Source organism: Ceraceosorus guamensis (assembly GCF_003144195.1).
Source record: "Ceraceosorus guamensis strain MCA 4658 unplaced genomic scaffold IE81scaffold_41, whole genome shotgun sequence".
Taxonomy (NCBI): Eukaryota; Fungi; Basidiomycota; class Exobasidiomycetes; order Ceraceosorales; family Ceraceosoraceae; genus Ceraceosorus; species Ceraceosorus guamensis.
The window spans coordinates 26541-51213 of NW_020290036.1; the positions used below are offsets into that span (position 1 = coordinate 26541).

Consider the following 24673-nt stretch of genomic DNA (forward strand, 5'->3'; position numbering starts at 1 on the left):
CCGATCAGCGAGCATCAAGAACCGTCTTTGGGGGGCACAGCAGACAGCACCGACTTTGACAGCCGCGTCTCCTCTCGCGAGGCTGCTTTTCCGCAGGGCAGCGCACAGTCGACCAGCGGTGAAAGAAGGTTTGCTGCTGAGCTGGACTGAAGCCTCGTGCAAGAGTCGTAATCGAGTGCGGGTGAGCCTTTTGTCCGTCAGAGTCGTGAGTTGCGATTGCTTGAAAGGGCAGCGCAGCGCGCTCGCGCGTTAACGGCTTCTCGCGCGTGCGCCTTAGCGTCAAAGCAAGCCGATGGAGCGGGACGTACGTAGTACGCGCGCGAGACGCATAGATGCACCTTCTGTGATGCTTGTAGGGGACTTGGGGATCGTGTTGGAAGATTCAAACAATCCTTCATCACCTCCCCTCACCTCAGTCAGCCAGCATTCCATCACCAACTTGAGAGCTGAAGTGCGAGCTCTCAGACAAAGCAACTACCCGCAGCGAGGTCAGAGCTCGCACTCATCATGACAGAGGCTTGCAGCAGCTCCTCTTAGGACATCTTCATCTCGCGTTGGGGTCCCATTGTCCATCTCGAGATCGCCGACTTTTCGTAGGCTCACCCTCGAATTGCGGTCTCTGGAAAAAGTGTCTTCTCACAAGAATCTGCTTGCCCTGCGTTTTCTTAGCGCTCTAAAGTCGGACATTCTCAAGTCTACCCCGTTGGACACGTGGGGGCACGAGACTAGGCAAGGCAGGACATTTGGGTACTCGGCTGCACATCGAAACATACAGCGGACACTAGGGCAAGCCTAGCTTCGCAAAATGAAGGTGGGTAATATAGTAGCAGCCGTTGACGCTCCGCGGCGTCACATGTCGTCTTTGCCATCGCCTCGGTGCATGCTCCGCATCTGTGCTGACAGTGGGTCCCTCCTCATCGCACCTCTCCGATGCATAGTTCGGAAAGCAAATCCTTGGACAGCAAATCTCGGGATGGGGCCAATATTACCTGGATTACAAGAGTCTAAAGAAGATCATCAATTCGCTGGAAAAGGGACGCCTCACAGACGCTGCGCTTTTCGCATCCGGCATCCGGCCCGCGTTCCCTTCCAATGGTGAAGTGATACAGGAAGGCCGCGAGGCATCTTCAGCAATACCGCTTCACGCAGAGACCAGTCCCGCTCTCCACGAGACGGCTGCTGCCGATGCATCTGCTCAGACCGCCGCTGCTGAAGCCCAAGAGGCTGCCAAAACGGTGCTCGCGAACGGAGGAGCCGGCGTTTCCACGGCCGCAGACTCAAGAGCAGACGCGAGCGCTCAACTTATCAGCTCCAGCATCAGTAATGGGGGAGCCAAGAGCGACGAGCTGCAGATCCACAAGGCTGCATTCTTCTTCAAGCTGGAGAGAGAGCTGGAAAAGATCAATGCGTTTTACCTGACCAAGGAAGCTGAGCTGAAGGCGAGGTTGAGGTCGCTGGTCGATAAGCGCAAGCTCATTCTGTCCAGGAGAGGTCCAGCGAAGCTCAATAAGGACAGCCCAAGCTTCTATGCGCTGCACGAAGGTTTTCGATATTTCGAAAAAGACTTGAGCAAGCTGCAGGTAAGTGCCTCTACTCGCAAGCGCACTGCGAGAAGCCGTCACCATCGCTGACATCCCATCTGCATTGCAGCAATTCATCGAGATCAATGCCACTGGGTTTCGAAAAATCTTGAAGAAGTGGGACAAGCGCTCTAAGTCGCAGACCAAGGAGCTTTATCTGGCCCGCCAGGTCGAGGTGCAGCGTGAGTCGGCTTTGGCGTGATGGTGACAACGAGCATGCTGCTCACAGATGATCGTGATCCCCCAACAGCTTGTTTCAATAGGGAATTCATTGCTGAGCTCAGCGACATTGCTGCAGCAAATCTTCTCGAGCTAGAAAACATTGCGGAGACAGGTCGGGGTCGAAATGGGGACAAGGCGACGGACGCAGATGCCGCAGATGAGTTGACACCTGAGAAACGTCTCGACTTTGCGGCAGCCAGGAACCAGGAGGTGGACGTGCTATCGGATCTGGAAGAGAATCTGACAATTGCAGTCAAGGCGGGCAGAGCAGCTGCTGCCAGCGAGATGGCAAGACTCGCTTCGCAAAGCGAAGACTCCACAAGCGTCCAAAGGATCGTATGGAGGGCTCTACTGCACGCTAAACCGCAGGCGGTTCAGGCGGCTATGAACGCACAGCTTCCCGACTACCACTTTGTCGATGACATCAACTCAAGAACGTCTCTTCATGAAGCAGCGCTCGCAGGCAAGCTGCAGCTGGTCGACGCGTGTGTCAAGAACGGCATCGACGTGTCAAGTAGGGACATCTATGGAAGAACAGCACTTTCGTACGCTTCGCTCACAGGTCATGCCGACGTGTGCACATACTTGCTCTCCATTCCCGCCGTGGACGCGACCACTGCGGACCTGGACGGATTTTCGCCCCTCGTGCTTGCTGTCATGAGCGGTCAAGTCGAAGTAGTTCGCATCCTGCTCTCTCACGGAGCGAGCGCAGATCCACAAGGCAATTCGGATTTGATACCGCTGGGCTTGGCGGCGCAAGGAGGACATGTTGAGATCACCCGCATGCTTTTAGAGAGGAAGGCCAAGATCGTAGCCAATCCAGAGGGCCTCTATCCTCAGGCTTTGGCTGCCCGTGAGGGACATGCCGAATGCCTGAATCTCCTACTAAATTCCGGTGCTGATCCGGACGCACCGGAGAAGGGCACGCTGTGGACTCCAATCTTCTTTGCGGCGGAAGGTGGCCACGCCGACTGCGCGCGAGTCCTGATCGCTGCTGGTAGCAAAGTCACTGCTGCTGACGAGAAGGCTAGAACGCCTATCTTCTACGCTGCATGGCGGGGTCACATCGACTGCTTGCTGTTGTTGCTGGATGCCGGCCGCAAGGCTGCTGAAACGCTTGCTATCGATGCTGCGCAGTCAGCGTTATCGACAGGCGCCAGGAAACGACCAGATCAATCGCAAGCGCAGCCTTCGCCAAAGCCCAGGAAAAAGAGCAGAGGCGAGGAAGACTTGCCGGATCTGGATCTAGACGGAGAGATCGACGGTATCCCTTCCCTCTCTCTACCGCCTCCTATCATCCCATTCAGGACGTACGGTCACAATTATCTCGACAAAAGGGCGCTGGTCACCGTAGCCTTGACGGACTCTTCGGTAAGGCTCTACAAGCTGCAGGATCCAAATCGGCCCGAGCAATTCGCCACTTCGTCCTTGAAGCTGGTCATGACTTCGCGTCCTGATGCTTCCACCACTACCATTCCTCACACAATCATTCTCCCCCTAGCGGATGAGCGAGAAGTCTTTTCGTTCCAAGTCGAAGCGGTGGAGAAATTCTGCCTGGAATGGGAGCTCATGCCTACCTTCGGATCCAAGGTGATCGGAAAAGCCGTCGCACTTCCCTCGTCCCTCGAAGGTATGACGGATCGGAAGAAGTTCGTCTTGCCATTGCAAGACATGTATCTCAAGGTTGTGGGCGAAGTATCGTTCGAGCTGGACTTTGTCAAGCCGTTTGATGGAGTGCAATTGGAGATTGGTGGTAGGGTTGAGACGTACTGGAAAAGCACTCTGCCAGCATCCGGTGCTGTGACTGCAGTCGCGAGCACGACAACCAGCGGAAACAGGATGACGCCGACGAGTCTTTCGGTGGCAAGTCCAGCGCCTGCTACAATTTCTACCAGTAGCAGCGCAGCCAACGCCCTGGCTGCCGAGTCTTTCGTCACCGCTTCGTCTTTGTCGGGCGAGCATCTCCGAGTGGTGGTGCAAGTGACCAAGGATGGGGTCGCAGTGGTCTATCCCGCCTTCACGCTTCCGATCGAGGGCTTTGACGTGTACGTGGGAAGCGTGACTGCTCAACAATTTTTAGCTCTTGCCACCACGACGGGCCAATTGCTCAGAATCGACGATTTGGAGCGTCGGCAGAGCATGGGTCTCCTAGAATGGAAAGCGGCGCTGCAGAGGTCTATGGTTACTCTTGAGGATCTGCTCGAGATGCTGCCTACCTCCATAGGCATCGACCTCGACGTCTTGTACCCCTCTTCCGCCGACGTCAGGGGCAATCCTGCCCTGCCCAAGATCGAAGTCAACCATTTCGTTGATGCCATCTTGCATGCAGTGTATCGAGCTGGCACCCACCAAGGAGGCACGGGCAAATCAACGACATCGCAGCAGCAAAGCAGAAAGATACTCTTTTCGAGTCGAAGTCCAACGGTCTGCACAGCTCTGAATTGGAAGCAGCCCAACTGTGAGTCATGTCGATAGGATACGGATCACCTACACATCTGATGCTGATCCCTCGCGATGATATTTTTCCTCCCAGATGCTGTATTCTTTGCTTCGTACTGCGGCTTGGCTAGGACAGCCAACGGAGACACCATCTTGGCCCCTTGTGATCGTGGCGAGCCGGATCCAAGAAGGAACAGCGTCTGCGAAGCAGTCAGGTTTGCCAAATCGAACAATCTGCTCGGCATCATGGTCGACGCCGTCATTCTTGTGAGTAGGCGCTCAGAATGGGCTCCTATTGTCATGGCTTGTGGTTGTCACTGCCATGCTATGATGCTTCCAATGTTGACACGCTCTTTTTCACATCTCATGCAACAGAATCATGTGCCAAACTTGATCCACAGCATCAAGGCTGCCGGTCTGCTGCTCATCACCATTGGTCAATTCGAAAGCGGAGTGGCAGACTCGCTGCATGCCAGCGCGGCCAGTGCCCCAATCTCCGCTTCGAGCACCTCTTCCTCCTCCTTTACTTCTGCTGCAAGCAATGCTGGACTTTCCGACGCTCCTTCGCCAGACGCGGTACCCGATGGGGCGGTCAGGGATGGTATCGTCTCTTGCTAGGTGGTGCTTAGCTTGTGCCTACCTCGACGCGCCCATCTTTTTTTCATCTCTGATCTCGAACTCATAGATATCTCTGTAATGCCTGATGATATTCGTGCACAGACCAATGCTCCACTTTGAACACGCTTTCGGAACCTCTCACTCGAGACGCTTCATTGGAAATGCTTGGTACGGCCTGCGCCAAGTAGCATTTAATTCCTTGACGAGTCTCGAGTAGTCTTCGTTTTTGGTTTTTGGGTTCAATTACAGACCTGCTGTGAGAGGAGACGAGGGAGGGAACAGCTCACAGAGCTTCTGTGGGGCGTCGTGAATTGCCAGGGGGTGACTTTGGAAAGCGAGACTGGACGGGCAATGTCGGTGGGCCGGTCGCGAAAGGGCGCGGAATGTACGACTGAAAAGGAGAGTGACAGAGACTGGGAGTACAAGATGGCTTCGAAGCTGATGGACCTGAGAATGAGAATCAAAACATATTTCTCCTGTGACATGGAATCTTTTTGGAAAGTGTGCCGAGAATGCTTGCATCGAGCAGCATTTGATCGTCCATTTGATATGCAGCCGTGCAGGACCTGCCTGCTGGGCGGGACAAACTTCGTGCCAGCATGATCTCCTCAGACGGCCAGCATAGGTCCTGCGTCGGCCAGGCGGGTCAGACCGGAATTGTTTGCAGCACCGTCAAGATGCTCTTGGGGGGCAGCGGCCTTGTTGGGTGTGGCAGCATCCCAGTCCATGTTGGAAGACGTCGAGCTGGCTGGAGAGATGAGTTGGTCAAAGTCTTCATCCCTCTCGCCCTCTGCGTCATCATCGCTCCATTTAGTGATGATGTTGCCAAAGCCATTTTCTTGCATGTGGCGCGAGCGAAGGTCCAAGCTGGATGTGCTGCTAGACAGGCTGTAAGACGGGCTGCTGGCCCCACTGCTGCTGCTATTGCTGCACGTTTCGTTGACGTCGCTTGAGGCCATACTCTCTATGCTGTTGTTGGGCGCATTAAATTGCCAAATCTCGCTGGTAGCCTCGACGTTGAGCGAGTTGTCAGCACCGCGTGTGGGTGGACGCGAAAGCGAGTAGTCGTCGGGATCCATAGCGCTACCATCAAAGTCGGCAAAGCGAGCACTGCTCGATTGGTCCAACTGCGCTGAGTCATGTGCGGTAAAGTCTAGCGGAGCTGCAAACCCTTTCCACGCCTCCGAAGCGAGATGGGAGCGGGAACGCAGCTCGATTACACCGCTCCAGATCGAGCAAATGCCAGCTGGAGGATGGATGCAACCGCCACTAAAATGAGCAGGATGTCCGAAGTCTCTGCGCAACACAGATGCATGCTCACCTAGACACTTCGACCAACGACGAACGGTCTCGCACTTCTGCTCAATGAATGCATCTGGGAAGCGTGGAGTGGTGTTGCTGGACGTACGGGCGTGACTCGATGGGCGAGGTCCACCGTCCACTCCGTGCAGACTTGCGTACACCTCGACAGCCAGCGTGGTGGCGAGATCTTGCAAACCAGCGCACACCGACTCGATGGGCGGATCTGAGATATGAGCGTCGAGAAGACGGAGAAGGTGCTGTAACGCCAGAGTGTGGACAGGCTTGATCAGTACCCGATGCGCCGTCTATCCAAATATCTGGACTCACCTCGTAAAGCAAAGTCTCGGCGGACGAGACTAGCCCGCACAGCGCTTCGTTGCCCCAGATAGCCCAGGTGGTGTCGCGGGATGCACCACGGTACTGCTGGACAGCAAGTTGCTTGAACTGGGGCAGCAAAGAGGTGGTCAGATCTTTCGCCCGCCACAAAACTTGACTACTTCAGAAAACTGAGAACTCACCATGGCAAAGTCCAGTGATTCAAAAGCCTCGAGCTGCTGCTGGTAGCTTCCCTCCAGCTGGGCCCAGGTGGTGCGAGCGAGATCGTCGAGACCGATACTGACAGTGTTGACAGCTCTTGGCCAGTCCGAGATGGCACGAACGCCGCGTCCGTTGATCTTGAGATTGTCCAGCATCTGCTCCACTTCAAGAACGCTGATGCTATTTTGACGGCTATGGGAACTGTCGCTGCTGAGGCTTGCACAGCGACTGAGGCGTGCGCATACATCATAAGCTCGAGCGCATTTTCGTGGATAGTGTGAGCCTTGCGCACTCACTCGAAGGTGCCGTCGAGAGACGACTCTTCGTCGCAGTCTGAATCTTGCGCATGCATACCCGCCTCGCTTAGGGCATACTTGTTCGTCGGGGCCGACGCGCGACGCTCAGCGTCCATCGCATCATACACAACACCGAGCATGTGCTCCTCGTGCGGCGTCAGAGCTTTCAGACCGAGATCTGAGAGGAATGGCGCAGGTTGGTCTGAGCATTAGCACAGCACGAAGCACATGTGTGTCGAGGCTAGCGAGTGAACTCACAATGCCACACGCTGCAGGCGCGCGATCCAAGACGACGGTGTTGCAGTCCTGGAAACGTCGACTTGAGGATTTTGCCAATTACGGAAACGCTGAGAGGCGCAACGATGCCATATTGGGCGCACGCGAGCTGGTACGACCGAGCAATAGCGCTACGCCGGATCGGCGCAGTGGGTGTGGCGGCGCTGGCAACATATGAGGACTCGAGCCTGATTCGGATTCAAGAGGTCGGTGATGAGCAGGACAACGTACCACTCTCACCAGCTTACACATTCCGATACTCACCATGCTCGAGCAAATTTGTGAGATGCCGTCTCGAATTGGGCGCGGCGATGAGGCTGCGAGTGGGCTTCGATGACCTCGCAGGCGAGCTGCATCAGAGTCGCGTCAGGCTTCCAGTGAGATATGCCCGAAAGCGGGGGGTTCGTGGTTGCTTCAGACTGCACCACGTTGGATGCGGAAGTAGGCTGGACATGGGTCGTGTATGCCATGTCAAAAGCGCCAGAGAGGCTGTTCGACCTGGTGACAGTGTCCGAAGGAGCCAGCCTTCGGGGCATCAAGCTGCCATCGTAAAGTGCGCAAGGCTCAGCACTGAAATTCTCGCCAAGCACAGGAGCGGCTGACGCAGTGTAGGCAGCAGGGATGGACACGGCGCGCGGCGTTCTAGCTTCGTCGTAGTAGCCTGGTGCGCTGTGAGAACGGGATCGCGGCGTGGGTACGCTGGACGTGTCGACGCCGAGCCAGCCTCCGGCACGAGCGCCTGTTGCAGCGCGCGGAATGCCCAAATCTTGGTGACTCTGAAATGCTTGAGCGTAGCTAGCAGCCGGTGCAGAGATGGTGGATCCTCGCGGAGGTGCGTTGAAATCTTCGAGGAAAGACGGGGACAAGTCGTCGAGAGACAGATTCGCACCGCTCTGCAACCATTTGTTGGTCGGTGGTTGAGGTTGCGCTTGGACTTCGCGACCGTAGTCTTTGGGCGAAGCGACGATGATGTTGGTACTGGGAATGGTGGGCGCCAGAAAAGAAGCTGGATCGGGAACAAAGGAAAGCATGGAAGGTGGTCGCTTTCTGGTGATACGGCGAGTAGGATCGCCCCGGCCGGACAGCAGCGGCTCTCCACATGAACCTAGACGCGGCGAGCCCAGCTCGGATTGCATCTTGGCGTTGATCGAGGTGGACGATGAGAAAGAGCGGGAAATCAGGATGGACGACACGCGGCAAACGACGTTGTGGCCTTGGCGGATCAGACGAGGAGACGACTGTCGAGCAGTGCAGATGTACCTGACGGCGGTGCCAGCGTGCAGAGAGTGTCGAGAAATTCTGCGATTGGAGCAAGCTGAGAAAGCTGAGAAAGAGTGTGTGTTTGCTGTGGATGATGCGTATATGTAGCTGGATAGCAGAGTGACTTTGATGTTGCAAAATGCCACAGCGTCGGATCACGACGCCGCTCCTTTGTAGAAGGTCTACGAGTCGAGTGAAAGAGTCGAAGCCGTGGAACAACGTTCGGGAAAGATGCTTGGGAGGGGTCTGTGTCGCACCGACTTGCTCGCAGAAGGCGTAAGTCGTATACCGGTACTGACTGTGATACCTGGCAAGGGTGTGGCGGGCGAGGATGAAGAGGTGGGAGTGGCGACCTGCTTTGTGGTGGCGAGCTGAAGAGAAGCGAGCGGTTCGTGGAATCAGGCTGAAATGATCCGGTACGCGCAATTGGCCAGAGGTCAAGTCAGTTTGAGTGGCACAGTATACTATAGAGCGGCCGGCGAGTTGTTGAAGGCGGGGGCACGGCCCTCGACGAGGTACCGCAAACTGCGTGGGACTTCTTGCCGGTCTTTGCGTCATTCCGCAAGAGCCGCTCAATTCACGACTCTTCGAGCTGCTGTGCTGCCGGTTGCTGCTGTTCGTCAGCCTGCCTTCTGATCAATCACGAAGCTTCGAAGCGAGTCAAATAAGTCGGCCTAGGCGCAGCCGCAAGACGAATCAATCCAGAGACTCACGGCTGCATGGCCTACGACTAATCGAATTGTGATTCTGACTCACGATTGAGGGTGAGCCCAGAAGTGCATCCGCGGTTTGTGATTTTGTGATTGACGACCCATGAGCCCCGACATCACAGACCAGATGCCCGCCATCCCCAGTCGTGAACCGTAAAATGTTGTGAATGCTGTGTGGCCAGAAACAACGCCGCCGCAATCACAGCTGGGCAGCACACGAAATCAGAATCACAATTGTGGTAAAGGACGCGTCGAGCATGCAGCAGCCATCGGTAGCAGCGAGCGCAGCGGCTCGGCTGCTTGGCTCACGTACCTCCTGCTGCTTATTGCTGCTGCCTGATGGCCTCGAGCTTGCTTCTACCCCTGATACTCACGACTTGCATGGTTTTGGCGGGCAAAACGCAAGGCTGCAAGGCGCAACGTACAGTTGAGTGGGGCTGAAGATAGAGATTCCTTCGTCGTCCCTTGCGGCGAATCCAAAGTAGTACGCGAGCGAAGTGCCGCACTCACGCGACGGTGATTCATCAAGGGATAAGGTGTGACTTGTCCATGCTGCTCTGCTGCTGTTTTTGAGTCTGCAACTCGTCAATCGCAGGCCCATTCTCAGAGCCCTATAGAGTCACATCAGTCACACCCTGATGATTGAAATGTCTTTGGCTGGCTGATGGCGCGTATTTTGGCTGACTGATGGCGCTCTATAGGCGAAGTGAGGAAGGGATCGCGCACCGAGCCGCCACTCGGGCCGCCTCGACGGAACAGAACGGAACAGAAGACCGGTCCGTCGTCATCGCGGCGTCCTCTTCATTTCGCGACATCTGCCGTTTATCGTGTGTCGAGACGCTCGACACCGTTCGCTAAGACCGTGAGTGGCTACGCAAGTGTTGTAGAAGGCTCACAGCCATCGCATTTCGAACGCGGGAGCGGCGGGGGGGCAGCGCGGTACCGGCCGGAGCTATGCAGGTATACACCGCGTAGGCGAGGTATACGCGGTAAGAAAGTCCGGAAGTGATTGATATAGATTCAGGGGTATTATGACTGTACCCCCAATCGAGCCCACTCGTCCAGAGCCTCTCTATCAGCTCGCTTTCGCACTCGATCAAGCTGCCCCGATCTGGGCAGGAGAAGGACTTCTCGGAGCTTCATTCACATCGCCCACAATAAGATTGTACTCACGAAGCTTGACGACGGCGCGAGGCCAGGCACGGGAGGGGTCGGTATGTGCTCGCTGATGTCTATGACGTTAGCGTTCCATCCGAAGATTCCCGCCGCTCGATTCATGATCGCAAAAGCGGGCTCCGGCATCACCACGGGAAATGGCGAATGTGGCAGAAACTGTCATTTTTTGACCGCTGATGTAAGAATCGCACCACTCACAGCCAAGCCTTGCCATTCTGACTACTACATTTCAAGTATTCTGCCGCAAAATGTCAACGCTTGGCAAGTTGTATCGGCAGGTATAGCGATTCGGATGGAGAAAATTGATTCTTGGCCAAGCTGCCCGAGTTTGACTGCCGAACTGGCCACAAAGTCCATGTAAGCCGGGCCTACAGCTGTGGTACAGCACTCAGGCACCGCACAAGCTTGCAATGCCGTCGCAGTGGAAAGCCGAATTCAGCAACCCGCAGCTTTTTGTTGTGGGTGCTAGCCACGACAGGTGAGGTGAGTTCCAGAGTGAGGCAGCGCCTCATTTTGCCTCGGCGGCAGGAGAACAGCCATCCTCTGCCCAACGAGCAGCCGGACGCCGGGGGTCGAAACCAATCGTGAATGAGAACGAGGTAGCCCATAACGTCCCGCGCAGCTACAGCACCCGCAGTAGCCCGAAAGGGAGTGGCGACTGATACGAGTGTCATCAGTATGATCAGTCACAGTGCGCGCCCAAGAGGGCGCCCGAAACTTTGCACAACGGTCGGCATTCGTTTGGCAATTCAAGGTCAAGATGGTCAAGATGAGTGGAAGACTCACGACTGGAAGACGCCTCTGCGCTTCTTGTATGATTTGGTGCAGGAGCGGAGCAAGGCGAGAAGGCTGCGTGGAGCTTATTGCCCTCGACTGATGATGGACGAGCTTCATTCAAGCCTCAGCCACAATTGTTGCGGCACCGCTCAAGCTGCAGGGCATCACGCAACCGCGGAACCGCTGCGAGCTTTGCGCGCTTGCATGCAGGGGCAAGTCCCGCGTGCGCGCGGGGGGGTTGCGCGCTAAAATCGAACACGGGAGTTCAAAGGCGGGCCGTGCGCGAAATCGTGTGGCTTGAGCTAAAACCTCCGCATAATATAGGCCTCGCTGTCGTTTGCTCCAGCTGCGAACCGGACTCTCCGACAGCTAACAAGGGGGAAGCGACATTTCTTTCATGGCAGCTTGCTCACTCTCTCTGACTCTTCCTCAGTCCAGCAAAGAAATACCATTTTTTTAAGTCGCAAGAGCGGCCTCCAAGAGGTCATCTCAGACTCGCGGAGGGCTCGAGCGGGCACGCTGGCCGTCCAAGATGAATTACAAAAGCATCTCTTTTCACCACAAAGATATCCTTTGCATGACAGCTCGCTCCGCTCGTTGGAACGCCAATTTGAAGGTGACGACAGGTTCACGCTTCGAACACCTCTCTGTCTGCGTTAGGCCCATTCAGCGCCACAATTTTGACTTGGTCTCCTAGGTCGGCATTCATACAGGCAGCTTGCGCCAGAGCTAAAAGGTTTGACCGCTCGAAAGGCGCTGTGCTTCTCAATCATCACTCGAGCGTGCTCTGACTAGGCACTATAGCACGCCACTGACGAGGCGAAACGCGATGTTACGTGGTCAGCATCTATACTGCCCGACCAGCGTGCATCACGATGCCCCTCGTATCTCAACGAACGCACTTGACTCAAGGTTGTTGATGTGTTGCCACTGCGATTTCACTGCTTCCGCCTTGGCGTCGCATCGATTGGCTCCCGTCCGAAAGACGATTGCGGCGATGGCGTCACTCGTGCCGAGCTGGTGATGCACAATCACTCAGATGCCCAAAGGCCCGCTACTGTCCATGCTCAACATGGTTGTGTTACTGCCTCCTGGGACGGTATCGTTGGTCACTGAATCTCAGTGACCCGGCGAGCTTCGATGCGGAAGTCGGACCCCAAGTACGAAACGAGATTGCCGGACTCCGGTGCGACGGAGAGCATCCATCACCAACATGACACCAGTGTCCGAGTTGAAACATATTGATGCACAGTCGGCACCACTACTGAAGCTGACAATCCCATCTCAATTTGTCGCTCAGGCACCACTCGACCCGACAGACACGATGCACAGCCTCGAGCTCCGGCAATCAGAAGAGAGAGGATACAGCATCACAGCATCCAATACCTGTGCATTCCAATTGCAGCGACAAGTCGCTCGTGCCTGCCTTGCTCTACTTGTCCCCAAATTTGGAGCTTCCAGAGATGCCCGATTGCACATTTGCTCTAGTCTCGTTGGCCATGGGGTGGGCATGAGGAGCATGGGCAGGCAAGTCGATATCGTGAGAATGTACCGGAATTTGAACCTCATCGCCGCCTCTGCCAGCAGTGTTGAGCTCCGGGTCGTTGGCTTCAGGGTTGGGCATAGTATGCTCGTGACCCTTTGCGTCGGCTTTGGTGTTAGCGAGACTGAATTCGCTAGGAAGTGTTTTGCCTAGCTCAGCTGCTGTTGTCTCCTGCTCGGGTCTTCTGGACGCTGCAGCGCCAACCCCTCGGCCAGCTTGGGACTGTAGTCGATACAGCGACAAAGAACTATTAGCGCAAATCCCAAGAAACCGCTGAATTCAGATCGTAGACTCACCGGGTTGTCAGAGCGGGTGCCTTCGGACCCTCCGCCCGCGGTTCCAAGACCGCTAATCTTCTCGCCTGGACGAGGGTCGTCGGCAATGCTCAAATGCGTCAGCGCATCCTCTATGCGTTTCACTAGCACGGCATAAGTCTGAACTCACCTTGTGCTAATGAAGACATGGTGGGAACTGACGATAGCTTGGTGGCGACGTCGAGTTGAGTGGCGTTGAGGGGTATGTGGGGATGAGAAATGGATACAGGCTGTCTGACTTTTGAGCTTATCAGAAGATCTTTCGAGCCTTCTTCCAGTCACAGTTGTGTCTGGCGAGCCCTGCGGATTGCTGGACTTTGCCCAGATCAGCTCTGCCAGGTGAGAGGGGCGATCTCAAGCGAGGAGGCCTTCTGACATCAATTGGCTTCCATGCTGCCATATCAAGCCCCGCGATCTCGCTGGTACGGCGCCGTCCAAGTCAAGCGCAATTACGAGTGCGAGGACGCAACAGCGTGTGCTCAGCGAAAACGCCTTCTGATCGAGAATGTGAGGGGCGAGATCGTCATCAGGGTCCACTTCTCCACAAGTGAGGGTCGACTTATGCGCGCTTAGTGGATTTCGACGTTTGGATGTGGGTGGGAGGTCGATCGCTTATTGCTGCACGCGTCAATCGTGGGCGGCGCGTCTGATGACTTTAGCGTCCGGTGCGGCAGGGCATAGCCAAGAGGCACCAGCAGCATCCACGCTTTGATCGAAGACATTTGTGATTCGGTGCTGTGATCAGAAGCTTCTTTGGCGAGAAGCCGACTTGCATTGAGAGAGCAATGATCGGCCGATGCCCTTTCGTCTTGAGACAGCGAGCTGGTGCAGCAGCTGGTCATATAGAAACAACCATGCATGATGCGCCTCTTGTCTCGTGACACTCGCTCACAAATCTTGCACGGGCGGGGAATGAGACCTTGAGTCGAGCAGGACCACACATCCTTTACAGCAAGGTGTTCGTACGATCTCTGTTCGACTCCTTACCACGATTGTCGAAAATCGTGTGATGCTACGCAAAGGAACGCGAGCTCCCTCAAAACCTCGTTCCGCCTCTCCTATCATTAGCGGATATCAACGTTGATGTGCTCTCTGCACAGGACTCCCAACTCACTTTTTTGGTGCCCATCCGGAAGGCCTACGCATTTGTATGGCGCCGTTACCCGCGCTTCAAGCCTCCCGACTCAATCTGGCACGAACTGAGACAGCTTCAAGCAATCGCAGATAGTGAAGCTATCCGGCGTGGGTGACTGTCAGGGTTCCCATCGCCGACCCGTCATCAGTCTGCTCAGCCAGGGAGCAAAATCAGTAGCGAAGCGTGCTTGGCTGGACGCCCTTTCTGACCATGCAAGCGTCTCGCATAGCGAAATCGTTAAAGTTCCTTCTTCCGGTGTCTAGCTGCTCGCGTGATCGTGAAGAGAGCGATGGTCTTGTAGGCCTAGTGAGTGAACAACGTGTGCGGAATGGAGCGGCGGTCAGAATGGATGGATGCACCACCGTTGCATGCTGAGCCAGCTACATGGCCAGCTGCAGGGCCACATGCATAGATTTCAATGATCCTCATGCAGGGACATGTGCAGAGTGCAGCAGCAGGGGGGTTGCGCTTTCAGTCACGTCAGCTGAAGAGAAAGAGTCACGGTCCAATCATGGAATGCCAAAGAGGCAGAAGAAGAGTGGAGCTGAAGATTTTGTTCAGTGTGGAAGGACGCTTACCGCTCGGTTGGTCTGCAGTAGATGCGCCGGGAGTTTGCAGCTCGCCCATTCCTCGGTGCGCGCGGCCGCACTGGGCCATGCTGCATGCTGCTGCTGGATTGGTGTGTTGGGGATCGCTAGGGCTGCTGTTGACTGTGACTCGCGACTGTGTGAGATTGGGCGCTCGCCGTTTCTGAGTGGCTGCTGCCATTGCGTACGTCTGACCTGCATGTATGCTGCTTCGGTGCCTGGAAAATTTGTCCAGAGGTTGAGACTTGAGAGCGTGCCCTCAACGCGACACAATTTTGCCTACAGATAGAGGTGGTGAGTGGTACGCGCCTCGCGAGGCTGCTGGCTGGCGATTGGCTGCTCCGGCGTCGTGTGAAGGGCGGCAACCAGCCTTTGGGCGTCTGGGATGCAATCACAATAATGTGTGCACTCCGAACCTTCATCCCTTTTGACACAGAACATAAAAGCCAACAAGCATCCTACCTAGAGCCTTACCCTCGCCACCACACAATCAGTCTGAAGTCACGCGAGGAGAATGGTCAGCGGACCTGTAGCTGTGCGCAAGATTCGCGGCTTTGCTGCCTGGCTGCCACAGGCATAATAGAATCGCGAACCGAGCGACTCCATGGACGTCTGCAAAGCATCCACTAGTCATTAAGGCCTCGGCATGGAGCCGCTCACTTTCGAAAAACGGCCTTTGGCTGGTGCAAAGTCTCCATCGTCGCCGATCTCGCAGCTGCCAACCACGTCTACAGAGGGCGCCCCTAAGCGGCATTTGGGCGGGGAAGTGCGCAGATCATCGTTCCGCTCTGCCGAAGAGAACGAAGAGAAACATGCGGCTGTCGCGTCCCCTGTCAAGAAGAGTCTACTGTCAGCAGCTCTTCTTGCGGGTCCTCCATCAACGCAGCAGAGGCGGGCAAGTGGGTGCGGGATTCTGAAGCGTGCCGAGCACTTCGGCGACGAGCCACAGAAACAGTCCAGCCCTGCATGCACTGCAGGTACGCAAGATGCGGCCGCTCACTCACGGTAAGCGTTCTTTTGGAGGGGAGCGGGAGCAGGAGCGGGAGCATGAGCATGCGCCATGATGCGCTGACCTTCGATGTGTTGATATCACAGACACCCTTCACGCGCCCACTTTGTGGAACCTATGAAACCGGCGCGTGATGGCATCCGCCAAACTTCGCTGTTGTCGCCTGGTGTACAGGATGGCTTGATGGTCAACAATCAGCGTGTATTGCCTGCACTTCCAGCTCGCTCTGAGGACTCTTCCGGACCTAGTAATGGCTGTAAGCAGGCCGAAGCTTCGACAACAGCAGGAACGCCTCTGCTTGCGATGCAGCCGGCAGTCCAGATCGAAGGTCGACAGCGCTCACTCGTCTTTTGTGATGCTCCATCTGAGGCTAAAGAGCGTGCAGCACCGCGAGCGGCAGCCGTCGCTTCCAGGCGCACCAGCGTAAATAAGCTGATGTCTCCCCCGGCTGCAATCGAAGCTGAAACCAGCAGTGATGATGCTAGGGTACAGGCTTCGGCATTGACAGGTTCCGACACGGGTGACAGCGAAGACTTGGGTAGTAGCGTGGAGGAGGGTCATGCTACTGCTCGTTCACACTATTCTACGGGGCTCACGAGTCAGCCGGCCAGCGGCGCCGAAGCAGAGACCATTGACCGCATACATGCAGTCCAGAAACAGCGGCATCCCTGTGATACTTCGGACAATGAGCTTTTGCCCGCGCATTCGTTGCGCGCTCCCGCTGGCTCTGCGACTGCGGACACCCGTGGCATCCGTTCGGATCACACACAACCTGGACCGCATGGACCGCACAGCACGTCTCCGTCGCTGCGCTTCTGCGGAGCGGTAGCAGCAGCCGCTGCGCGTCAGCGCACCCTGAAGTTTGCTTCTTCTCCTCGCGAAGTGGCTGAGCGTCATCGTCCTCATCGACTTGCGCCTTCCATCCCGGCGGCTAGTAGCAGAGGCGGCCTACTACTCAGCCCGCGATCACGCCCCTCCAAAATTAGCAAAGTCAGAAGCCCCTCCACGGACGAGGACGAAGCACCCTACGTGGACGTCATCCACGCCGCTGCAAATCAGCGCAAGCCTGTCGTCAGGGTGTTGGAGCCTGTTTGTCAGCAACCCACCCGAGGCGAGCGGGAAGCACACACGCGTGGCCGCCCTCGAGTATCGACGACAGAAGAGAAGCTGTCCTCGCTGGCTTCGCTCACAAAGCGCAGGGTATCTCGAGGAAGTCCTGCCCCTTCTGCACTCACCTACCAGGAAAAGGCAAAGGCTCTGAGAGGACCCCACGCGATGGGTGCTGGATCCCCCGCGCCTGGTCGCCGCCAGAGTCATGATGACTCAATAAGCTCGGGTGCGGAGCTGGCAGCGTCTGAGGAAGAGCGAAACTTATCGGCGTCCGAGGAGGAAGAGGCCGAGTATGACGAGGATTCCGACGATCTATATTCCGACGATGATGAAGAAGGCAGACAAGACGACGAGAGGGTCAGTGTACGAGAAGGGTTTGCGGCTGTCACTGATGGTAGAGACGGCCAGCGGCTTGCTCATCGATCATATGACGACGCACAGCTGGAGGACTCTCTCCCTTTGAGCCCCGAATTTGATGTAGAGACCAAATCTCTGCATTCAAACACCGATCGCTCGCACCAGCTCGGCTATACGTCCTCGAACCATTCTGGAGTGAGCAGGCCAGAATCACCGGCCAACGCGATCTCAGCTGCAGACACACCCGCATTACATTTGGCAAGAATACCAAGGTCTTATCCTATCAGCCCGCGGCGCTCGGTCTCCTCGGCAGGCCCGTCGCCGACGATCGCTTCTACATCGTTTGGTCAAGCTGCTATCCAGTCTCTTGAAGAGTTCGCTCCTCTTCAGGCAGTTCAAAACGCTGTTGTGGAGAGGACATCAGGTGTCGAAGAAGAGCACTTGCCACCGCACGCGCCACGCGTCGCTTCACCTCACGTGCTTCACTTTGGTCAGTTGCCTCCGCATCGCTCGCTTCTCAGTGGCGGTCGTGCCTCTTCATCACACAAACTTCCGGTTGGATCTCAACAGCGAAGCTTGAGCACCGGTACCATGACTCGACGTGGAGTGCTTGTGGCTTCTGTATTGTCGCAAAGCCCAGAGCTCGCGCTACGCAGCCTGGACGCGGACGCTGTACTACCTCTGCTGGCGTTCCGACCAGAAGTATCAGCGCTGAGCGTCAATGGAGAGCGCTTGGGTAATGCTTGGCATCGACTTCGCCATTGTCTCGACGCAGAGGGGTCCGTCTCGGATGGAGACCTGCAGCGCAGGTCCAGGATGTCGCCATCCAGCGCCGCTTCTAAATTGTATGCGCTTGCTTCGCGCGCGACAAGCCCTTTTGCGGGACACCGAGACCAGACGAGCTCGAGAATTTCTTCTACTTCCCACTTTGCTGTGTCGCATGATGCAGCACATTCGTCAGCTGCCCTTACAGGCGCGGCCAAGGACGTCGACTTGCCGACACACGCAGCTTTCGCAGCCTCTTCCCCGCCTTCCTGCGATTTCGCGCCGCCAGAGGTCATGTCAGCCCCATGCTCTCCACAAAGACGAGCGACTGCATCGCTGCATCTGGCGCTTGAGACCGCTCCCCAAAGTGCAGCGACACAAGCAGTGGGCAGCGGCGCGACTAGGTCTGTTCGCGCGCTGCAGCGCACCATGACCGACGTGCACCAACCACACCTTCGTCATCGCTCCTTTGGAGAGAAACTGCTCGAGACCATCCGACACGTCAAGGACGCTGCGACAGGTTCTGGCAGTCCCGCGGTGGTGTCGACGTCTCCACTCGGCTTCGCACACCGCCATAACGCGAGTGAGGCAGAATCGACACCGAAAGATGCAGACCACCATCATGTTAGCCACCGGTTAGCTTCACCTCCACCTTTTGCGCTGCCCCCTCCTCTACAAGACGCTCATGCGTTGCGCGACATTCCATCACGATCAAATGCGCTACCATCACCTGCGCACAGGAAGCAGACGCCCGTTCAGATTTCGAAACCTTTGCCTAGCGCTCAGGCTAGAGACGACGCACAGATCGTGGGCAAAAGACACGGCGAGCATCCTAGAAGAGCTGAGCATCGCAAGGCGGAAGCGCGCTCTCGTCGATGCTCCAGCAGCGGCGGTCGTGCGCCTCGCGAAGATGCAGCCGTTGCGATACCTGATAGGCACAAGGTGCCGTCTTCTCCTCCTCCTTTCCCGTCCTCCGCTCACGCCCAAGAGCCTCTTGCGCAAAAGTCAAATGCACGTAATCGCTCGACGGGGACACGTCGGCGAAGAACAGCAGATGCTGAGCTGGAGTTCGGCTGGGGCACATGCAAGCTTGGTCAGGCTGGGGTCTCAGACACAGTGCACGGCGCCTGAGCAAAGTCGACAAAGGCAAAGTTTCGTGAAGGTGCCAAAGCATGCATCTCGTTATTTCAAGTGATTGACACGCTACAAGAGCAGGCTCCTCTGCATCATACCCTACGGGATGAGTCCCTCTTTTAATTGTATTGGTACGGCAACCGCAATAGCACAAATTTGAGTCCAAGTCAACCCTCTATGGCTGCATGCTCTCGATTTGAGACTGCTCTTTGCTCTTGTGTTGACCGCTTCGAGTGGATTGATTGCTGCCTCTGATGCGCGGCGCTTGTCATTGTTCTAAAGACGCTCGATCTACGTCATCTTACAAGTCAGTGCTCGACGATTGTCCTTTGACGGCGACGAGCGCAAAAGGGAGTCTCGGGAGGAATCTTTCTCTGGTCTGGAAAGGAGCGGAACAGGGAGTCTCGCGAAGAATCTCTGTCTTTGTCTGGAAACGAGCTGAAAGGGGCGTTTCGTGTGAGAAATCTTCGTCTTTGTCTACGGGACTTGCCAGGAAAAGGTGCCTGTCAGAGTACGATTGTGTGGAAGAAGTGGGTGGGAGGTGACGGCGAAGTACACGTACGTGGGTTTTGTTACCACACGACCTCCTTGGATTCAATAGCAGAGTGCAGAGCCCGCGTGAAAATGACTCTGATCTTCCAGGCGCGGACGGCTAGAAGAGAGTGCATACTCGATTTGAGCGCACACTACAAGAAGCGCCTCCTCTAGTCTTCGCCGAGGCTTGACAAGGATGAGCTCTCGTAAGGGTCACCTTTGACTTTAGCCCTTTTCGATGCACGCTTTGCCCGGCTCTTGGCGCTGCTTTCCGGTCGAAGTTGGATATTCGTTGAGGACTCATCCGCATCTGCATCGGACTCCGATTGCTCATACTTGCGCTTGGGCAGAGACGCACGGGATCCACGGCGCGCTTTGGGCGATTTGCACTGAGGCGGAAGCTCAAGCGAGCTGTCGGAAGTGGCCTCGCTCTCACTTGAAAGAAGATTGTCAAAATTTGGGTCGTCGTCTTCGTCTGAGAGGTCCCGTGGAAGTACATAGCCCATGCTGTAGCGAGTTTTGGGACAGCGACCTGTGCGGGTGTGTCGCTCCTTGCTACTCAGGATGGAGCTCACCATCTCAGGCAAGTCGCGTAGCTTTGCTTCGACGGCAGCTTGCTCTTCCAGGTCAGCCCATAAATCAGCAAGCTCGGCCAGTATTTGTGTCTTGCTGGGCGATTGCATCTTTTTGGCTGCAACGAGCGCCTTTTTGTAGCGTTTGATACGTTGGACACCTCTTAACAGGACTATCTGGGCTTTGGTCTTGAAGGGTTCTGGTCTCTTGCGGGGGCTGATCCAACGGGGTTCATCAGTGCTTCCATTTGGCGCGCCGATGGAAAGAAGTATTTTTACACGATGGTTCTCCAGCTTGAGCAGCGCGTCTAGATGCCTTATCCACAGTTCCAAGCCTTTGAGCAGCTCTGTGCTCTTTGATCTGGGAATGCGAATGGGCTTGAATCAAAGGCAAGAATGTTTTGTCAGGATCTGTTTGACGACCTCGCCCTGCTGACATATCACACACACTGACTTTATTCTCGAACCAACCAAAGTAGAACTGACTGGTGTCGCTTGTGCTAGAATTGAAGCTGCTTGAAGTAGCTGGGTCAGACGCGACGCTCTGGGCTGATGCCTCGAAAGATGACAGCGGTGACTCCCGATCGGCTAAAGAATCGAAGCCGTCAGACAGCTGCTCGTAATTTTCTTTTGACTCATGAGCAGCGTCTTGCTGGGGAAGAGAGGTCGGCGATGGTTTGATGATGTGCGGTCGCTGAATTCCGGAGGGCTCGGTGCATGCCCGCTTGATGATGATGGTCTGGTACGTGCCGCTGACCTCGATATCGATCTGCGTCTCCTCATTCTGACTGCTGAAGGCAAGAGCGGCAATCTGGTCGCGAATGTCGTTACTGATGTACGCATGGACCTAAGTCACTGAATTTTCTTTGGTCAGCATGCATCTTTCGTCAACTCACGAAATATCGGTCGCCGCTTCTGCGCGGTTGAGAAGCTCGGTGTCAGGAGCGTTAATCGATGCGTGCCAGTCCACCTTGAAGGGGCAGCCTTCGATGATTTGATTGAAGAGTACTGCTGGGACCGCTGCACTCTGCAGCATGACTAATTTAAAGTGCTGAAGTGTTACTGGCAAACCGTTGTCGAGCAGCTTTGTTACTGGTCGTCCCTCAAAGCCATTGCAAACGAGTGAATGCTGCGCGAGGACATCAGCTTCAAGGAGAAACATACGTTGAAAGTCAGAGCGAGATATGTGTTGTCGAACTTTCCAACTTACCTTCCAGACTCGTCGGATCAAAGAAATCGCATATGGCAGCGCCGATGGATTGTATTACCGAAGGCGCCGCTGCGAAGAGAGGCAGATTGGCCTCCACGACACCTTCGCACGTCGCGTAATCCTCACTGCGCCGTGCGAAGTAGTCGCGACGGGCGGCTCTCTCCTGCACGTTCAAGTATTGGATTGGTGACGCGTTCGCAGCGGCACGCAGCTCGGAAAGAGGTGGAGTTCCATATGGCCCGATGTCGATTCTGCGATCTGGAACCGTCGCACACCTTCGCAATGCATAAAGGGCCTGCCAACGTGGATCTTCTACAGATGTCTCAGGATGCTCGAGCCATCCTGCGCAGTCGTCACTCCGAAGGTGCCCTGAGTGACAGTCGATACAGATCTTCGTTGCGCCCCGCACGAGTGTCGCCAGCTTACGAGCTGACTTTACCTCGCGTGCTGAGGACAGGGTCAAGTTTTCTACATCGCCAGCGTAGGCGATTCGCTCAGTGATAAAGACGTCTTCGCCTGCTGAGGACACCTGTAAGCTTTCGACATCGCCGAAGTAAGAGCTTCGCTCAAAAGGGATGACATCTTCGTCTGCTGAAGAGAGACCTTGCACCAGAGGCCAATGATGACCATACAGGTCCGGCTCCCCACTGCTTCTCTTCATCCGAAAGAAAAGATCGTTCTCAAGCGCGAGGTATGAACTTTGTCCCCGTTGATACTGAGTTGCCGTGTGAGTTGGTGTTTCCACCCCGGGCTCCCATCGCATGTTCAGTCTCCATATTTGCGGAGCTACCTGGGCGTCGCTCAGACCTAGCAACGAGGCGTCAGGGTGAACGCTGCTCGAGCGCCGTACAGTCTTCCACGCACCGGCTCCTCGAATGACCATGCTCAATGCACTGTAACAGTCCATTCGACATGCCTCAACGCGGTTCGAGGAATCGCAGAGGTTCCTGAGGTAGATCACCATGAGCACGAGGAGTCTTTGCGGTCGCAGAAGTACCTCGCAGTGACTCACCTGAGCAGAGCTCCCTTCATAGTCGGCCAGTATACAGGGATTAGCAATTCACCGCCGACGCTCTTGAATGATTTAGCGCACCTTGTGGGGTTGGCGAACCAAAAGAGGAAGTACTTCACAGATCAACTTGCGACCATAAGGCTTGCCGAGCTTCGAGTAGGCATACTGAGCTGGCAGTGGGCTGCGTTGAAAGTTGCCGAGCAGTATCAAACGTAATGTGTCTATTCTGACTAGAGTGCTCCAAGCTGGTGGAAGTAAGTTGCGTTTGCTGCTACCAATTCGCGCAACATACCTTCGCGTCTTCCGAGCTTCTCTTGAACCCACGCGAGTGAGCGGTCGTCCTGCTGCGCTTGCCAGAACGTGGTCATAGCTATTTCGTGGGTCCCATCAATCGTCTCAAACTCTAGCTCCAGGTGCCGATACAGGTGGCCTAGAGTCACGTCTTCAGGTCGCGTTGCAAACTTCGCCATCATCTCCCGCAACACTTCGCTTAGGCTGAAGTGCAAGCTGGCCCGATCTTCCAGCATCAACAGAGTTGCGTAAGAAAGCATCTCGCGACCCGACACATCGATGTCCTTCAGAATTGGCGCAGGGTACTCCTTCAACAGTGGTAGACGCAGGCTGCAAATGATGGTCGCTGCACAAGCGCGCGACAGCACCGCACGCCCTTGGCGCTGAAGAGCCTACCGATGAAAGCGCGAGATTAGTGACGCGTCAGTCTTCGAGTGCAAGTCAGAAGATGCGGTCGAGCCACGCACTTCTATCTCCAACACTGGATTAGTCACTGTATCGAAAGGTTCGACGCCACTCAAGACCTTGTTGCAGATCCAGTCGCCCAGACGGGTCATGAGCTTTCGTCATGGCGGTGAGTCATCGTAGACGAAGATGCATCAGATGGTGGCACAGCTCAGGAAGCAGCAGATGTCTTCTTACATGTGGCCTGAACCCGCGCTGCCGTGCTAAGTGCAGCGCAAGGGCAGGGCGTCCTAGAAGTGTGACGTATGCGAGCCAATGTCCCTGAGGCGGAGTTCCGTATTTTCCCATAGTCTTTACCAGCCCAGCCCGAACGGCCATGTTTCCGCAAGCAGGCAGGGGCATAAACTTGGTGGGGCGGTCTGCTGCGTCAACGATGTGAAGCCGAGATTTGAGCGATGCGAAAGCGTGACCCACATTGTAGTCTTCGAAGAGGTCTTTGAGATCGGCCAACGACTTGGCGGATTGGGCGTAGAGAGCGCCTGTTTGCCAAAGACCAAGAAGCGATTCAGCGATAGGCGATGAAGCTCGTCAGAGGCTTCTTTGCGCTCACCACAGAAGATGTCGTTATCGCGTGTCTTTAAGTTGACGTTGCTACCATATAGTCTGTAACCTTCGTTCAAGACCGCATATACTGCCGGAGTGGACAATTTGGTTCCCCAATGCAGGTTCACGCCGCATTGTTCACTTTTCCAATCGTGCTCGATATGACACACCGACCGGTATGCCACCTCCTGTACGAGAGCGCGCGACAGCTTCGCACCTCTGTTGAGGAGCGTTCGCAATAGCCAGGCATCAAAGAGTCGTGGTCGGCAGATGCCTTCGTAAATGACCTCGTACGCTTCGTAGCGACTGAGCAGCCACTGTGCTCGCAGATCCACCAAACGGCTAAGACTATACAGTCTTTGGCAAGTCTTGACCAAGGAGCGTGGGTCTTCCACCTCGCACCAGATCTAGAGGAGGAAGCAACAGATGTGAGTCGAAGGCGGGAACTGCGATCGTGAGGGACGAGTCGACGCACCTGAAATAGGATGTCATCTGGCATTGCTGGTAAGGTGGGCCCAACATCGCCATGTGTAAGATAGAGATCGCCTGGAAGTCCAACTTTACCGATGTCGACTGGTGTCAATCCGTTTACGGAAAGGCCGAATGCCTTCGCAGCCTCCAAGTCCCTTGTCGTCGGCCCCGGACCGGTAGGTGCAGGTGGTTCGGCCATACTTGGAGGTGCTAGGCAGGGCTAGAAGACGCAGTGATAGATTTCTGGAAGGGTTCTGAGTCTGAGCAGGGGCGTTTGCCCAATCTCACCTCTCGCTCTTCTAGGCAAGCGCAGCTTCGCTTTGTCCTTGCTTCGCCGCATACATTCTCCACGAGTCCGAGATTGGTGATGAGCTGTTTGTGGTGCTGTGGTGTCTGAACTCATTAGCGCAAGGCACGCACGGGAATCA

At 55.7% G+C, this 24673-nt stretch overlaps 6 protein-coding genes across 6 annotated transcripts; 1 reads left to right on the top strand and 5 right to left on the bottom strand.

Moving 5' to 3' along the window:
* Window positions 1–5467: 5467 nt before the first annotated feature.
* IE81DRAFT_330818 (hypothetical protein) lies at window positions 5468–8301 on the bottom strand (the record flags this gene model as incomplete). Its single annotated transcript, XM_025515210.1, has 7 exons — window positions 5468–6105; window positions 6268–6418; window positions 6489–6605; window positions 6680–6926; window positions 6995–7172; window positions 7253–7458; window positions 7535–8301. The coding sequence occupies 7 exons, from the start codon at window positions 8299–8301 to the stop codon at window positions 5468–5470; spliced, it is 2304 nt and encodes a 767-aa protein (XP_025368691.1).
* A 2431-nt stretch (window positions 8302–10732) lies between these two features.
* Window positions 10733–11151, bottom strand: IE81DRAFT_170887 (hypothetical protein). The gene has a single exon (XM_025510621.1). It carries the CDS (start codon window positions 11088–11090, stop codon window positions 10785–10787), a length of 306 nt encoding a protein of 101 aa, XP_025368692.1. The 5' UTR covers window positions 11091–11151; the 3' UTR covers window positions 10733–10784.
* A 1474-nt stretch (window positions 11152–12625) lies between these two features.
* IE81DRAFT_358746 (hypothetical protein) lies at window positions 12626–13522 on the bottom strand (the record flags this gene model as incomplete). Its single annotated transcript, XM_025516706.1, has 3 exons — window positions 13181–13522; window positions 13033–13097; window positions 12626–12958 (listed from the first exon to the last, which is right to left on the bottom strand). The coding sequence occupies exons 1-3, from the start codon at window positions 13197–13199 to the stop codon at window positions 12626–12628; spliced, it is 417 nt and encodes a 138-aa protein (XP_025368693.1). The 5' UTR covers window positions 13200–13522.
* Window positions 13523–15180: 1658 nt separating this feature from the next.
* IE81DRAFT_367351 (hypothetical protein) lies at window positions 15181–19308 on the top strand. The gene is made up of 2 exons (XM_025517076.1): window positions 15181–15777; window positions 15868–19308. Exons 1-2 carry the CDS (start codon window positions 15419–15421, stop codon window positions 19142–19144), a joined length of 3636 nt encoding a protein of 1211 aa, XP_025368694.1. The 5' UTR covers window positions 15181–15418; the 3' UTR covers window positions 19145–19308.
* A 62-nt stretch (window positions 19309–19370) lies between these two features.
* IE81DRAFT_324394 (hypothetical protein) lies at window positions 19371–22628 on the bottom strand. The gene is made up of 6 exons (XM_025514220.1): window positions 22476–22628; window positions 22328–22410; window positions 21464–22270; window positions 21150–21399; window positions 20708–21083; window positions 19371–20631 (listed from the first exon to the last, which is right to left on the bottom strand). Exons 1-6 carry the CDS (start codon window positions 22493–22495, stop codon window positions 19852–19854), a joined length of 2316 nt encoding a protein of 771 aa, XP_025368695.1. The 5' UTR covers window positions 22496–22628; the 3' UTR covers window positions 19371–19851.
* A 795-nt stretch (window positions 22629–23423) lies between these two features.
* Window positions 23424–24599, bottom strand: IE81DRAFT_170964 (hypothetical protein). The gene is made up of 4 exons (XM_025510622.1): window positions 24250–24599; window positions 23782–24181; window positions 23646–23710; window positions 23424–23590 (listed from the first exon to the last, which is right to left on the bottom strand). The coding sequence occupies exons 1-4, from the start codon at window positions 24442–24444 to the stop codon at window positions 23525–23527; spliced, it is 726 nt and encodes a 241-aa protein (XP_025368696.1). The 5' UTR covers window positions 24445–24599; the 3' UTR covers window positions 23424–23524.
* Between the last annotated feature and the right edge of the window lie 74 nt (window positions 24600–24673).

Bases quoted from the DNA above. Each gene is read 5' to 3' on its own strand.
- IE81DRAFT_170887 (XM_025510621.1), bottom strand. From the start codon at position 11,090: ATGACACTCGTATCAGTCGCCACTCCCTTTCGGGCTACTGCGGGTGCT.
- IE81DRAFT_367351 (XM_025517076.1), top strand. From the start codon at position 15,419: ATGGAGCCGCTCACTTTCGAAAAACGGCCTTTGGCTGGTGCAAAGTCT. The intron at 15,778-15,867 runs GTAAGCGTTCTT...TTGATATCACAG, and splicing joins GATGCGGCCGCTCACTCACG to ACACCCTTCACGCGCCCACT.
- IE81DRAFT_324394 (XM_025514220.1), bottom strand. From the start codon at position 22,495: ATGAAGGGAGCTCTGCTCAG. The intron at 22,411-22,475 runs GTGAGTCACTGC...GATCTACCTCAG, and splicing joins ATGAAGGGAGCTCTGCTCAG to GAACCTCTGCGATTCCTCGA. The intron at 22,271-22,327 runs GTGCGTGGAAGA...CCTCGTTGCTAG, and splicing joins CATGGTCATTCGAGGAGCCG to GTCTGAGCGACGCCCAGGTA.
- IE81DRAFT_170964 (XM_025510622.1), bottom strand. From the start codon at position 24,444: ATGGCCGAACCACCTGCACCTACCGGTCCGGGGCCGACGACAAGGGAC. The intron at 23,711-23,781 runs GTGAGCGCAAAG...TTTGGCAAACAG, and splicing joins CGATAACGACATCTTCTGTG to GCGCTCTCTACGCCCAATCC. The intron at 23,591-23,645 runs GTGGGTCACGCT...TTGACGCAGCAG, and splicing joins ACCTCTTCGAAGACTACAAT to ACCGCCCCACCAAGTTTATG.